Below are 13,861 nucleotides of genomic sequence, written 5' to 3' on the forward strand. Positions count from 1 at the left end.
CTGAACCCTTCGTTTGCAAAGTTACCTCTACTTCGTGATGCCATCAGATTGTTTGCGCAATTGGATATCTGTTGTTATCTGTAGTCTTTGTTGCTAAGTTTGTTTCACAGGCTGTTCATGTTATCCACTCTCATATTTCAGATCGGATTCGGGCTCAAACTGATGTAAATGAGAAGTTTATTCCAAGTAAAGAACAAGAAAAAGAAGCGAAATCTGACTACTATTGTTTTTATTATGTAGCATTGGGAGCTGGCGGAAGCTTCTGGAAACTGACCAATCAGAACAGAGTGGACTCATCAGTTAAAATGGCCTGTTTCAGACAGAGGCTGAACTGAGGGGCTGCATAAAAGGCCAAAATAAGATAAATAAAGAGTTTTTTTGAACTGTAAATCATGCAAAGATATTCCAGTGGAGCCCCAGAATAAAAATAGAGACCTGGAAACCTGCATAATATGTATGCATAATATCTCTTTAACAGTGACAAATAGAAATATGCAACCACAAACTCCTTTACTTTTTCCCAAATGATTTTCTGCATAAATGCACGTTCATTAATATTTGTCATTGTGCACATTAATGTAAGACAAATGAAGGTTGGCTTCTGAGGCATACATAGCTAATTACAGCAAACTATAATTGCAGGATCGGTGGAGCGGTACCAATAGTATTCTCGTGGTTTGCGGAGGTGTTGGCTCGTGAGAAGAGAGGAGAGCATCTGAGCTGGCTCTGCATGTTCTGGATGATCGGAGGAATTTACGCCTCAGCCATGGCTTGGGCCATCATCCCACATTATGGTGAGTGACAGTTCTGACCTGATGAAGTCAAAACAATGCCACACCGATGTTAGTGCCACACAGCGCTTTTCAGTCATTTGTGACTTTTTCCTGATCAGCATTATAGTGATCTGCTCCTTATGAGGATCACTGATTTGGACATGTGGGACATTCAGCACCAGTGATAAAAGCAAGGCAAGAGATAATAGAAGACATGTTAGTAGTACCAGACTTTATTGGGACATACTTTTCCAACCATCAGTATGCAGAAATATGGTCGAGACACAAGAAATTATGCAGGAGATATACAGTACTTCTTTTAAATGAACACAGAAACAGACACAGACAGTAAACAGAAGCTTAACTTGCATAGTGGAAAGTAAAGGCAAAGCGAAATTCCAAACTCGGTAAGTTTCCCACTGTGACTGAACTTCTGTCCGAAATCACCTGCATCACCAGCTCAAACATTACCGCAAACAGAAATGGTGATAAAGGTTGACTCGGCAGTATGGTTCTGCTCTTGATGGTGCTCCCTGCTGTAGTGATGCAAATACAAAGTAACATGATAGATAACGTGCAGGGAGCATTGCAAATAATCCCCACCCTCCCCACCCCCCCGCCTCATGGGGCTTAATTTAGAAATCAGGACCCTCTGGGGTGCAGACAACACAGAGCAGGTGGCAGCGTAGGTGGAGGCTCTGACAATAGCAACAACAGAAAAACACAACATATGTCAGCCTACACAGAGAATATGAGTGAATATGAGCATAAGCTTGTCTTTATTCATTTTACCACTACTTTTTAATGAATTTGACTCGATATGACAGTGTATTTCTAAAGCTAATTTCATTGGTATCTTCAAATTATCAGCTGCCTTATTTCATAATTTTCCTGTTGAATCTCCTCCTCAATGTTATGATGTCTCACAAAAATGTCTTCTGCAATAAATATTTTGATATTTAGAAGTAAGAATTAGGTGTTGAACTGTCCACAGAGTGGTGGAAAGAGGCAATTAAAAAACTTGGCTGTACAACTTCCTGTGCTCGTTTAAATCTTTTCAGTTCAAGATCACATAAAGACAACATCTCTGTACTCATATATTGATGATAAATGTGGCAGATGTCACAACTTGTTCTGCCTCATTATCTCGTCCACAGGTTTGTCTAACATACTCAGGATTTTTCTAAAGCTGTATCCACTAAATGCAATTTTTAGTGTTCCACAAAATCAGTTGTATTTCACTACAAAGTAAAGAGACTAGATGGTTTTTATATGACTCACAGCACAGCACTCATCACTCAGTGGCCTGATACATTTTTATTATTGGAGAGAAATGTAAAGGGGTTTTTTTCTAAATGGCAACCTTTAACAATTTATAAACCTTACTGTACCATGAGAGCAAATTCCACTCACCAAAAAAACAAAACAACAACTGGAGACCTTATCACATAATTGTGACTACATGCTGCTAAACTGTTCTGCTTTAGCTGCTCCAGAAGGAAAAGCAACTTTTCGAGCAGGTCAGGACTTTCCATCTGAAAAATCCCAAGGATTATAGATGCCTGTGCAATGTTAACATAATAATACTTTCATTCACATTACTCAGAAACATTAATATATATTACTGTTTCAAACCAAGGAGGAAATAAATATGAGTTAAATCATGTAGCACCATCATGCCTCTGCCTTCTCAAATAGTGATGATTTATAACCACCTTAACCTTTTCTCATAATACAAGATAGTATTCTCATAATTACACGATCTTAATCTGGTAATTATGAGAGATATGATATTTTCAAGATTAATCAAGAGTACATTTCAGCTGGATTTTAGCTTCATGGTGGGAGGTGCTCGTCGCAGTTTGCTGGAGCTCGGTGTGACGTCTTCAACCTACAGTACAGCGACGGGTGACGCATCCTTAGACTGGAGGGGATATCTGACATTTTTTCCAGAGGAAGGACTTGAGCGACTGATTGATCAGCAGACTAGTAGCTGATTGATCTTCTATCGATTGACTTATTGACAGGTCGACTAATTGTCTCAGCTGTAAAGTTACAAGTTCTGTCTCTGTTGTCTTTCTGTGGATTTTCTCCGGGAGGAGTTTCAGGGATGTAACTAAAAGGCAACAATAAGAGGCCACTGATGTTATTACAGTGATCTTTGCTTTGTTTTTTTCCCCTCTCTCTATAAGGGAGGTGAATATTAGGGAGGTTAAATGTGAATATGTGTTGGTTTTATGTTTTATATGAAAGCATTCTAGATGGGAAGAAAATTATTTTAAAGGAAGACAATTAGACAAAAGAGGCAATTGTTTGTGTGCTTGCTCTTTATGTATTTAACTCTCTTTCAGTAAAATACATATTTAAAAAACTCACAAAATGTGTACACTGAGATACACAGGGGGTGTGGCAGGCAAGACACAGTAAAGCAGGATGAAAGAGTCCATCTAGAACGATGTTGTTTTTAATGTTTAGCTTTTTTGACTCCAAAACTCTTACAGGACCAATCTACTGTAATCTTTTATAATTTGTGTCTACAGGCCATCTTCTGCATAATCAATATTTGTTCTCATTTTGTGGACCAACGGTGTTGGAAGCGATGAAAAAATAGATGATGAAAAAAAGTAAAAGGTTGGCTGATATCGCATAACGTGTAGTGAGCGTGAGCTGGAGGATAACAAAGAGGGGATGTCAGAGGATAAGAACAAAATGGGAGAAATGAAATCAATCTGGGTTCGGAGGGGTGTGGACAAAGAAAGAGGAGCAGAGAAAGAGATTAGGAGGACAAGAGGGACGCAGAGGTGGAGAGTGCACTTGATTTATGTGGCCTGTGTCAGGGATAATCGAAAGGTGAAGGAATACAGCGGAGGGCTAAAGGGAGGTGGAGAGAGAAAACAAAGAGAAAGGGACGGAGAGAAACAGTGTTAAAGGAAAGGAAGAGAGGAAGGATGAGTGAAGAGGAAGGGTTTCTTTGTTTGCCATTTTTCAGGGACATGTTGATCAGATATAATGAAGTTTACTCTTGGATGCTGGCCATCAGGACACTAATCTCTGCCGGGGACAATGCTCTGAGTGTGTGACTCTATAATGTGTGAACACCAGTTTGATGAAGTACTTCGACCAAGTGGCGTACTTATCTAGGACAAAGTCAAAAGACCAATACAAACATCACTACAACATGTAAAGAAAACTAGATGGGGAACAAAACAAGTGTAAACTTTTTTTATACTGAACAGACTATAAAGAAAATGTGTACAAGCTAAACAGACTCATCAACTGTTTCTATCAACATATTTTTATGTGTATTTTGAAGTATCGCATTAGAAAAGGTTTGATGGAAACAGCAAAATTTGAAACACCTCTCTGATGTAGCAAACATTCAGCTCACATGACTGATGTTTCGTCTGTATGAGCGTGATTCTGATGTTTTCTCTTGATCCTGTGTGGTGACAGTTTGAAATAAAGATTAAAAAAGAAACTGAGATGAAAAATAACGGCAGATGAAAACAGTAGATCAGTGAGAAGTGATGAGGAGACTAACACTCCCCAAATTACTACCTGAAACAAACAGAAATATCATATTTCCATCATATTTACTACGTTATTATTCACTGTCTGATGTGATCTTGTTGAGCCCTCTTCTTCTGCAGTGTATAATGGCACCTGACTGGAGAATTAGCGCCACCTGCTGCTTATCATGATGAACCAGCATAACAGTAGTGGATGAAAACGCGCATAAATTTGCACTTTCTTTCGCTGATTTTCTGAAAATTTGGTTAAATTCTGTGATCCATTTGGATGGAAACCCAGCTACTGTTGTTACTGATTTACATTTACTCACATTTTCGGTCTGAGTCAAAGTTCATAAAGAAGACATCACATATGGTAAATGGACTGTACTCGCATAGCACCTTTCAAAGCGCTTTTTACACTATGAATCACATTCACCCATTCACACACATTCATACGCTGAATGGGAACAGGGGCTACCATGCAAGGTCCCAACCCTCCCAACCAAGGAAATCTAATCATTCACACACATTGACACAGTGATGGCAGAGCCGTCAGGAGCAATTTGGGGTTAAGTATCTTGCCCAAGGACACATCGACATGTGGACTGGAGGAGCCGGGAATCGAACTGTCAATCTTCCGACACACATACTGTGCAGAAAAAAATCATCTGGACAAAGACAGACTCTGGTGCAGTGGACTCCTCTGAAGGTTTTAAGAACAAATACATAAAAACCTGAAAAATAAGAAAGTTTGATGATGTTCACGTTCCATTTAGTCCATCATTTAAAGTTATAAACCTTATGATTTCAGTCCTGGTGGATTTCGTGACACCTGTGGGAAATGCAACACAGAAGCAGCTGGTGGATTTGTTTACAGTGCAGCCAAACAAACTCATGTGTTTTTTTAAAATGAAGAAGTCAGTCAACCATTTGCCTTTGTTGTCATGCCAGCAGCAACTGCAACCTGATTTCATGCTTCGCACCACAAAACAGCAGCTTTTACAAAGTAAAAAGAGTTGGGTTAATTGGATCCACTGTTTAAAAAAATGAAGAAAATGACTTGTCTTAAAGGCACATTTCTGATGAACAGTTGCTGTCAACTTCTGTGATGAATAAACTACGTTTCCTGTTGCTGCTTCACAACAAAAGCCAGCTCGTGTTTCACCAGCTGGATGCTTTTAATGTGAAGCAGCAGCAGTTGTAAATGTTGGATTTGTATTGGCAGTAACTTAACTTACAGCTCTGATACAATTTGGAGAGTGAATAGTAAACAGTGAAGCTGATGAAATTAAACTACAAACATGCTGCATCATCTCCTGTGATTCAATCCGCACGGGAAGGGCGGACTCCGCCACCAACAATGAAAACTACATTATAGAGAGGTAATTACAGAATTTAAATACATTGAATGACTGCTGCTGAACAAAAGCCAGACATTACTATAAACTATAGTTTTATTTCATGGAAATCCTAAGGATTATAACTTTAAAGTACGACCAAGACATAGAGCACATTTCAAACCGTACAGCAATTAAAACACACTAAAAACATACAGTACATGTATCACGAAAACTCCCAAAACAATGGAAGTATATGGAACTTTGTGCTCACAGTATTGACACAAAATTACATTTAAAATATGTTCAACTGCAGGATCTTTGTCTTCTTGGATAATCCAAAGACCTCAACAGATTTCTTAGGGACTATTTCTTTGGTAGAAAGTATTTCCAGTGAAAATGATCTCTACTCTTTACAGAAACTGTGACACCAAACTGGGTTATTTGCCTTCAATAAATAGTAGATAAACACCAAAATAAAGATGTATTATTTCATGAGGAAAGAGAATATGTTTGTGTGCAGTATCTGTGTCTCATGTGCAATAACTGGCTCTGTACAGTAGTACCAAGTTTCTATCTTAAAGATCTCTGTCTGTCCTCAGAAACTTCGTTTGTGAGAGTGAGAGTGAGAGCGCCGGCTGAGGCTCATAATTGAGGTCAATTGATTAGATGCCAGTATTTTAACACATTTTTTCTCCAAGATGCAGTGGTGTGTGGGTAATAGGTTCCGCCGCAGTGCTCTTTGCATTGACTGGTGAACAAAGGCCAGACAACTGTGTGTGTGTGTGTCTGTGTGTGTGTGTGTGTGTGTGTGTGTGTGTGTGTGTGTCTGTGTGTGTGTGTGTGTGTCTGTGTGTGTGTGTGTGTGTGTGTCATTTTGTCTATTTCAAGGTCTTAAGAGTGTGATAACAGTAAGAGAATTGGTAAATTACAATCACACAACCTGTTTTTGAGCAGCTTTACGTGTGGTGTGTGTATGTCGCAGTGTAAATGTGAGGTGGTTTTGTCTTTATGCCTGTCTGTGAGTGAGTGCACACACCAGTGCTTTAAAATTTGTGTCACAGCACTGAGCGATGGCCAAGGACTGTGTGTGTTTGTGTGTGTGTGTGTGTGTGTGTGTGTGAGAGAGTGTGTGTGTATGCGTGTGTCTTAGCTGTGCTCACTTACTGTAGAGTAGGGACATAAATCTTGTTGAGTATCTGAATCAGTCAGCCATCCCCTCCAGTCCATTATAGCTATAATCCCCCTAATGACACACACACACACACACACACACACACACACACACACACACACACACACACACACGCACACACACACACACACACGATTTTTGTGTGTGTTCACACTAACATACTTCCTTGATGCTGATTCTCTGACACAGACTCGGCTGTATGAATGAAATTCAAACACTTTCACAAACACTTTCAAAGTGTTGTTATTCAAGACTCGCTGACGATGGCTGTGCAGTGATTTCTGCCAACAATCCACTTCATCATGTCCGCAGACTTTACGATAAAGAGCAGAATAATAGGAAGGTTTATGAGATTTGCTAAAAGCCACTTGTACAACTTTCTGAGAAATCACTTCTCAAGTTTTATGCTTTTTAATGCTCTTTATAACCGGATGCAGTGGAGTCAGAATGAAGAATATTGTTGCCAAAACTTAAAACTTAATTGTGCTTTTTAATACATTTTGTACTTTCAGAGACATCACACATTCAATATCTAGAGTAGACTGAAAAAGTCTAAATTTCATTTCATTTCACTCATTCATGGGAACTTGTGTGAGCACTATTGTACAATATAGTATGTACATTCTACACTGAGAATTTGGAAATTTAAATAAAATGGCAGAAAGTAAGTAGTACATGTCTGCTACCATTCAGAGTGTGAAAATGGGTCTTTTTGAGTTATTTGAATGCTTCCAATGTCATCTCTACATTCATAACTACAAGCTACTTGACTGAGCACTTTTTAATAGACAGTTCTCTGCTTCTATCAATGGCAGTGAGCACTGCTACTACCACTCACTGAGTTTTCTATTGCTTCTTTGCCACATTGTGCTTCATCTACTGTATGTGCTTATCAGAGAGCACAAATACATTTTTATCCAAATTCATAAAAAAGCAAATGTGGGTCATGTCCTTCAGGTTTGATGTTTAACGTCTGCACATGATGGACTGACCTGTAGTGTACATGGGTTATGTTTAATATTTCCACACAACTTTAATGTCTGGCTTTTATTATTTACATCCTGCAAAGGTTTTTCATTGCTGTATTTCAAGTGAAATTTACCAGCAACAAAAGACCGCATAAACACTATAGTCAACACTGAATTAAACAAGTTAGCACAATGGATTGTGGGATTGTGAGGGAGTTGCATCCTTTAAATTCTTGCAAAGAAAAACTGCATTTCGTGGCTGCTTTTTGAGGAGCCTTTGACATGAAATAGAACCTTTCAGTCCTCTTTCAAACTGCTTTACCCCATTCAGAACACTACACCCCGCAGAACACCCTAGCAACCAGTTGAAGATGCCCTAACAATCATGCCAAACACCTTAGCAACCGTCTACCACATCTAGCAACCACTTAGAAGCAACCTGGTGACATCTACCTGAACACAGAGAAAGTATCTACCAATAACCTAGCAGCCACGTAGCCTCCACCTACAGCAGCAACACCCCAGCAACCAAACAGCGCTGCCGTCCAAGCATGTTTTTCTCCAGGAGGAAGCACACCTCTTACTTAAGAAAATGCAGCCTTTTCTAATTTCTATTACAATCAATAAATTATTCAGGTGAGAGAAAGACACAATAGAAGACAGAAATGATTACATTATGTATCAACAGATGCCAAAGAGTGTACAGTGACACTCTGGGAGTTGTTGACCTGTCGGTTATTTAATTTCATTTACTTGTGACACAAGTGTAAGAGACTGAAAGATAAAACCTTGAGGGAAAGAAAAGAAATGAATGAAAACAGATTAAAACCACAGGAGCTTTCAGTTCTTCTGTGTTGGTTTTGTGCGTCTTGAACTCTGGCCTGATGCCGCACCACATTATTTCTGACTGTACAGTATGCGTGTCCTTCTGTGCCTCCTCCTTTATGCAGGCTGGAGTTTCAGCATGGGTTCAGCCTACCAGTTCCACAGCTGGAGAGTGTTTGTGGTGGTGTGTGCGCTGCCGTGTGTCTCTGCAGTGGTAGCTCTCACTTTTATGCCTGAGAGCCCCCGTTTCTTCCTGGAGGTAAGAGTGAAGAGAGACTGTAAATTACCATCTTACTGGTGGCACTATCATGTCTCTTAATGATATCAGGGAATACTAAAACCTTTGTGGAAAGTCAAATATGGTCAGAAATATAGAATCTGAACCTGTGTAATGACATAATGGAGGTATAAAAAGAAGCTCATACTCACGCGTACATATTACGTTTCACTTAACTGCCCCCTAGATGGGTAAACATGACGAAGCCTGGATGGTGCTCAAACACATCCATGACACCAACATGCGCGCCCGTGGAGAGCCTGAGAGAGTGTTCACTGTGAGTACGCACTGCCTCTACACTTTGCATCCTTCTTGTTGCTGCAGTGCCACCAAGCAGGTGACAGATCAGTGTCTCCCCCTGCAGGTGAACAGGATAAAGATCCCCAAACAGCTGGACGAGCTGGTGGAGATGCAGAATGAGTCAGCCAACCCCGTGCTCAAGGTCCTCTTCAAGATCAAGGCTGAGCTCAGAGGGGTACGATGCTTTTTTTTTTTTTTTTTGGTATTGTTTTACTCTGATTTTTTTTTCGTGGTTGTTAAAATCTTTTCCCCCCTTTTTTTTTTTCCAACAGATCTGGTTGACTTTTATGCGATGCTTCAACTACCCAGTGAAAGACAACACTGTGAAGCTGGCTGCAGTCTGGTTTACTTTGTCTTTTGGGTAAGATTTTGGGTGATTTTCTGCACACAGTGTCTGACGTCCCCTCCAGCTCTTCTTCTACACTTCTCTATGATATTATTATATGCTTCCGTCGTGTTAAATGACGCTATATATCGCCCCACGGTGATACTTAGCTGAGTCACCACTACTTTCCAGCTTAATAACAGAGTTTTAATGAAATACTTAGCACTGAGGCAGATGTACTCTCATTTATACCCTCTTGATGAATGCTGACAGGTTAGATTGGAAAGAGAGAGCCTATTTGAAAAAGGGTGTCACTTTTTCTGCTGGCTGCTTTAATGAATTACAGTACGTACATGTCGGGAATTTTGAGCCCTAAGGACAGTCATTTAAAATTACAAGAGACAAAAGTAGGCTGCGGTGTACTACGAGGGAAAATAATTTATTCTATTCTGGTTTCATTTTGTGTCAAATCTTTTTGTCTCAATCTTTTTGTTTTATCTCAGTTTTTTGGCTCCTGTTTTTTTTTTTATCTTGTCTCTTGTTTTATGAGCTTGTCAGGTCACTTTTTTTTTGTCTTGTCTGCGTGTCACATCTTCTTTTTCCCCCATCCTGAAACAAGTCCAGGATTGTTTGCTTTTTCTTTTTAATTTGGCTTCTCGGCTCAGCAATAAGAATAAACCAGCTGCACCTCTGACACCACCTTACCCTGTTCCCCTCCGGAGACGTACAGCACAGCCAATTACAGCATGAGAAGATGTGTCGTTTCTCTGACCCTCTGTTCCTTTTTTTAGACATTTACAGGCACAAATACACACACACACACACACACACACACACACACACACACACACACACACACACACACACACACACACACACGTAGCTGCTTCATTACTAGAGTTAATTAAGATGATGTGAAATGCAGTGGCATCTTTTTAAAGCTCAGAGAATGATAACTATTTTATGATGCTCAGATCCACCTCAGGCATATAAGACACTAATATAAGACACATAAGAGAGAAACAACAGCAAACACAGAAGACTTTACATTTTGCTAATTTGGATGCATTTTTGGGAATATGCAGCTTTTTGGAGAGTGTGTGTGGAAAACAGAGCAAAGAGCACAGGGGACAACCCTGTCAGGAAACACTTTCACACCTGAGACATTTACATTTTACACCTTAAATTAAGGTTCGGTCACCTTACACTTCTGACCTATGAATATTCACGTCTATTCACTTCTATTGAAGCCCTGTTTCCTTCCTGTTTCACTGTGATCTCCGCTCAGTCCCAACAGACTCACAGGTGCAACAGATGTGTTCGGTTTGCCAACAGAAACACTGATATACTGTGTTTGGGAATGAAGACGTTAGTTATTTTTCTAGCATGTTTTATCAACATGTTTAGTATGTTCTCACAGTATCAGACTATAAACTCTAGCATCGCTCTCACACACTGTTTACAGTTTGCGACCGCTCTGATAAATATTTATTCTGCATCTGTTTGGTGACCATACCTAAAGGGTTACACAAACCCTTTGCTGATTGAGTCACCACATGTATGGCCTATGCTCTAATGCTTTTACATGTACGTGATTGTTTTGGCTGCATGTTATTTATGTTATTAATATATTCATCTATGTAAACAATTTAAACAAAATAAACCTCAGGATCATACATTAAAAGTTCAGTTATAGGGTGAGCTACCAGTTTCCATGAGAAAACAGTGGAAAAAAAGCAAAAAAAAAAACTTAGAAAAAAGGAAGGAAACTGTTAATTTAATATGCTTAATATGTGCACAAATAGGATGAAGACGACCGTCAAGCTTGAAACACCTTCACCTGCAGTCCAGAGTAGCTGCTGATCCTTCATGCCATTGCCTGTATTCATGCACATATTGAGCATATTAACTTTTTGCATCTGATAGCTTCATTTGTTAGAGTACTGAGATGAAATCATGTCATTATAGTTATTAAAAAGCAAACAAATGCAATAACAAAACAAACAGTATAACAACAAATATAAAACTTCACATGAAATAGAAAAATCCATCTCAGTCTTCTGTCTACTATCATCTGCATGAATTCAAAGTGACCGGTGCCGGTCTGTGTGGTCTGTGATAATGTTTAACACACTTTACTACAGAAGCTGATGCTGTGTGCAGGTACTACGGGCTTTCTGTGTGGTTTCCTGACGTCATCAAGCACCTTCAGGCCGATGAGTACGCCTCCAGAGTGAAGATTCACAACAACGAACGCATCGAAGACTTCACCTTCAACTTCACCCTGGAGAACCAGATCCACAGAAATGGAGTATTTATAAATGACAGGTAAAACTGGATGTGTGCACAAACTCAGCGTGTTTTCTATCCAGCCTCCAGTTTTTCTCAGGGATTAATGAATAAGAAATGTGTGCAGACGTGAGAGATGATTTAAAAACCAGCTGTGATGTAACACACTGAGATTCAGACCTGTGTGAGCCTCCCCAGGCAGAGTGTTTGTGGTCAAAGCTGCTTGTCCCGTTGTGGGATAGCAGCACTATTCGTCATTCCCGCTAACAACACACTGCTGCTGGTAATATTAATCCTGCCTCCTTTATCTCCACTGCCACCAGGAAATTAAAAGGCTTATCACTCTCTCTTCTCCTCTTTCTCTCTCTCTCTCTCTCTCTCTCTCTCTCACACACACTCACATCTTTTCCTTCTCCTGCTGATTATGATTCTCACTTACACAAAGGCCAGAGAAAAGACGCATCGATATGCTGTTTTTGTTGTTTTTTTTTCCACCCCCGCTGCAGACCAGCATGTAAGTTTATTAAGAGATTGAATCAAGACCAAATACCCTGCCTCTGTGTTCAGCAGCATGCAACAGATCAATAACAGACTGGTAAGCTATGTCATATTAGATATGCTGAAGAAAGGACATGCTGGTCTTTCCTGAAGCAGTAGTGGAAGAAGTACTCATATCTTTTACTTAGGTAAAAGTAGCAATACTATTCTGTCAAAATACTCCTGTAAAAGTAAAAGTATTAAAAGTTTTGCTGTGAATATCTTTAACTGTGTACAAATATGCACTAAAGTTGGCTATAATCATGGGATGGGAACCATGTGAGGCTCACTGGAAGATACTATATGTGTAGCTCAGTTATGGAATCGGTTACTTGATTTGGAAGAAAACGGGCTGACGAGAGAGATATTTATTTGGGATAAACAACTCGGTCTAAAGACGTGTGCACGTTGTTCTGCAACTCCGGGTTTGGTGAGGCTTTTTTTTTTTTTTAAAACAAAAAGCTCAACATTTGTTTGCTCAGAGCAAAGGGGCAGCGTGCTGACTATAAATGGACGAAACCAAAACTGTGTATATTTAGGAGGATAAAAAATTAATATGGTACTGAGAATTATGTCTAAAAAGCAAAAATCTCTATGAGATCTGCTGTTTTACTATTCACTGTTGAAACTAGACAATGTGTTAATCTAGAAGAATGTGCTGTTCCATTTTGTTATTTTACTGTCCTTTTTACTGGGAACTGTGGAATACTTATGGATGCATGGGTGATATACAAGTTTACTGAGTTGGCTGTTCACATATGAAATATATAAATTAACCGGTTACCTGGAGAAAGCCTGGGAGAGGAGAAAAAAGCCCTTTATCGGGATAAATTGTAGATATGTAACGTGTTATTTTCTGTTAATCTTTTGGGCTTTTTTTGTCTTATTTTCTTTTTCCACATGCTTTTGTATATGTATTACCAGAAGATGCGTGTTTTATGCATTTAAAATGTATAAAACATGAATTTTAAAGTCCCAGCTGGTCGAGTCGGAACTAATTAATTCACTTTCTGATTTTTTCTTTATATAATGTTCACTATTTGCTGTTCGCTAATCTATAATGATGCATCATATTTTGTAAGAAGACAATATGTTTTGTATGTAAAATCTTTATCTGTTAAATAACTAGTAAATATGGCTGTCAGATAAATGTTGTTGATTAAAATGTAAAATATGTTCCTCTGAAATGTAGTGAAGTATAAATATTAAATAACTTACAATGGAAATACTCAGGTATCTCAAATTGGTACTTAAGTACAGTACTTGTAAAGTAAATTATTGCTACAACCTATCAGAATCTCTCCAGAAAAGGAGATATAAATGTATTTTGTATAGTGTGAAAGCTTTTACTATCCTTTTCATTCAGTGAAAATAGTGATTAATTCAGCACTTAAATCTTTTCAAAGGAAAACAATCCAGTTCAATTCGACACCTTTGTTGTCAGAAATATTTCACCAATCCCTGTTACTCCCACTTTACTGGTTGATTCTTTATTAACTTTAATCCATTTCTCTTCTCCTTCC

The 13,861-nt window shown here is 39.0% G+C and overlaps 1 protein-coding gene across 1 annotated transcript in view; it reads left to right on the forward strand.

Annotated features, from left to right (window-relative positions):
* The window catches only part of LOC121885966 (synaptic vesicle glycoprotein 2C-like), a 59,798-nt gene that overhangs the window by 37,026 nt on the left and 8,911 nt on the right, over positions 1-13,861 (forward strand). The window contains exons 4-9 of the mRNA XM_042395825.1: positions 643-794; positions 8,736-8,869; positions 9,075-9,164; positions 9,252-9,362; positions 9,460-9,548; positions 11,676-11,840. Coding sequence (XP_042251759.1) covers positions 643-794; positions 8,736-8,869; positions 9,075-9,164; positions 9,252-9,362; positions 9,460-9,548; positions 11,676-11,840 — 741 coding nt within the window. The remainder of the gene's footprint in view (positions 1-642; positions 795-8,735; positions 8,870-9,074; positions 9,165-9,251; positions 9,363-9,459; positions 9,549-11,675; positions 11,841-13,861) is intronic.

Source organism: Thunnus maccoyii, chromosome 19, assembly GCF_910596095.1.
Source record: "Thunnus maccoyii chromosome 19, fThuMac1.1, whole genome shotgun sequence".
Classification (NCBI taxonomy): Eukaryota; Metazoa; Chordata; class Actinopteri; order Scombriformes; family Scombridae; genus Thunnus; species Thunnus maccoyii.